This window comes from Bison bison, unplaced genomic scaffold (genome assembly GCF_000754665.1).
Source record: "Bison bison bison isolate TAMUID 2011002044 unplaced genomic scaffold, Bison_UMD1.0 scf7180017864492, whole genome shotgun sequence".
NCBI classification, from domain to species: Eukaryota; Metazoa; Chordata; class Mammalia; order Artiodactyla; family Bovidae; genus Bison; species Bison bison.
Window position 1 is genome coordinate 6,297,841 of NW_011495051.1, and position 1,218 is coordinate 6,299,058.

Sequence of the window (1,218 nt, forward strand, 5' to 3'; positions counted from 1 at the left end):
TCCCCTACCCCCACCCACCCAGGACCAGGGACTGCTTTGGGGTCATAGCAGGGCTGTCTAAGGGGGACGATGCTGACCCCACCCTTTCCTTTCTACGAGTTGGGGAGAACAGCAAGGTGGTCTTCCTCCAGCCGTTTCGGCACCATGGAAGCCCAGCCTGGCCACCAGGGTCTGGGGCTTTTCCCCATGTCTGGTTCCTCACTTCTGGACTGAGGGCAGCAGCAGCAAAGGAAATAGGCACCGGGGAGCCCCTACTGGGGTGTGTGATCACCCTGCTACCCCCATCTGCCTTCAGGAGGCACTCAACTGTGTTCTCAAAGGATGGTATCTAAACGCGCACCGTTCCTAAGATCATTTGTGCAGACCACTCCCCTCCCACAGCCCTTGGCCTCACCATGGCTGCTGGGGACTTTGAAGTTGGGGATCCAAGACAACCTGGAATGGAGGGTGGGGAGACCCCACCTTCCACCCTCCCACTCCCATTCCCCCAGGCAGGGTAGATGAGAGGCTGCTTGAGATAGGGCAGCACAGGAATGGGGGTGTGCTGGGCCATGTCCCCTTGCCTGTACATACCAGCTGGCTCGCTGGGCAAGGCGGTGGTCCCTGAGAGCAGGGCCAGCAGCAGGAGCACGGTGCCCAGCATGCTGGCCTGGCTGAGGTGACAGCTACAGGGCTGGTGGCAGAGGCACCAGCCAGGGAGCACCCACACCCAGGAGGTGGGCAGGCGGCCCTGTCCTTGGCTGGGTGGCCACTTCCGGAGGCAAGGAGCGGGGGCGGCAGACTGTTGGGTCGACATCAGAGCTGGCGCCCAAGGCCTGCCAGGGATTAAGGGCTCTCCCACGGGACCTGTGGCTATCAGATTAGGGGGAGGTCCCACACACTGGACATTAAATATGCAGCAAGTCACTACAAACTACCCCTCTGGCCCCCAGCCCTGCCTCCCCTCACTGCATAGGCCTCTTCCACTTAGATGGCCCCCAGCCCACTTCCAAGGTCAGGCCTCAGGACCCCTTCCCCTTTTCCCACCTTGCTGCCAGGCTCAGGACACACGCCACAGACTCAGTGGAAGAAAAGGGAGGGGTTTTATTCTCAAGCGTCTAAGGATTTACAAACGAGGGCATTTTGTTTTAAAAAGGGATGGGGCAATACTGGCGGCCTGAGGAGCGGTGGTGGGCCGATGGGCTAGGCCAGGCCGCCCCAGGCCCCTGGCTGCCCACT

At 61.1% G+C, this 1,218-nt stretch overlaps 1 protein-coding gene across 1 annotated transcript in view; it reads right to left on the reverse strand.

Moving 5' to 3' along the window:
• The window catches only part of TGFBR3L (transforming growth factor, beta receptor III-like), a 3,606-nt gene that overhangs the window by 2,016 nt on the left and 372 nt on the right, over positions 1-1,218 (reverse strand). Inside the window, 2 exon segments of the mRNA XM_010828481.1 lie at positions 395-435; positions 574-673. Of these exon segments, the coding sequence (XP_010826783.1) occupies positions 395-435; positions 574-673 (141 nt within the window).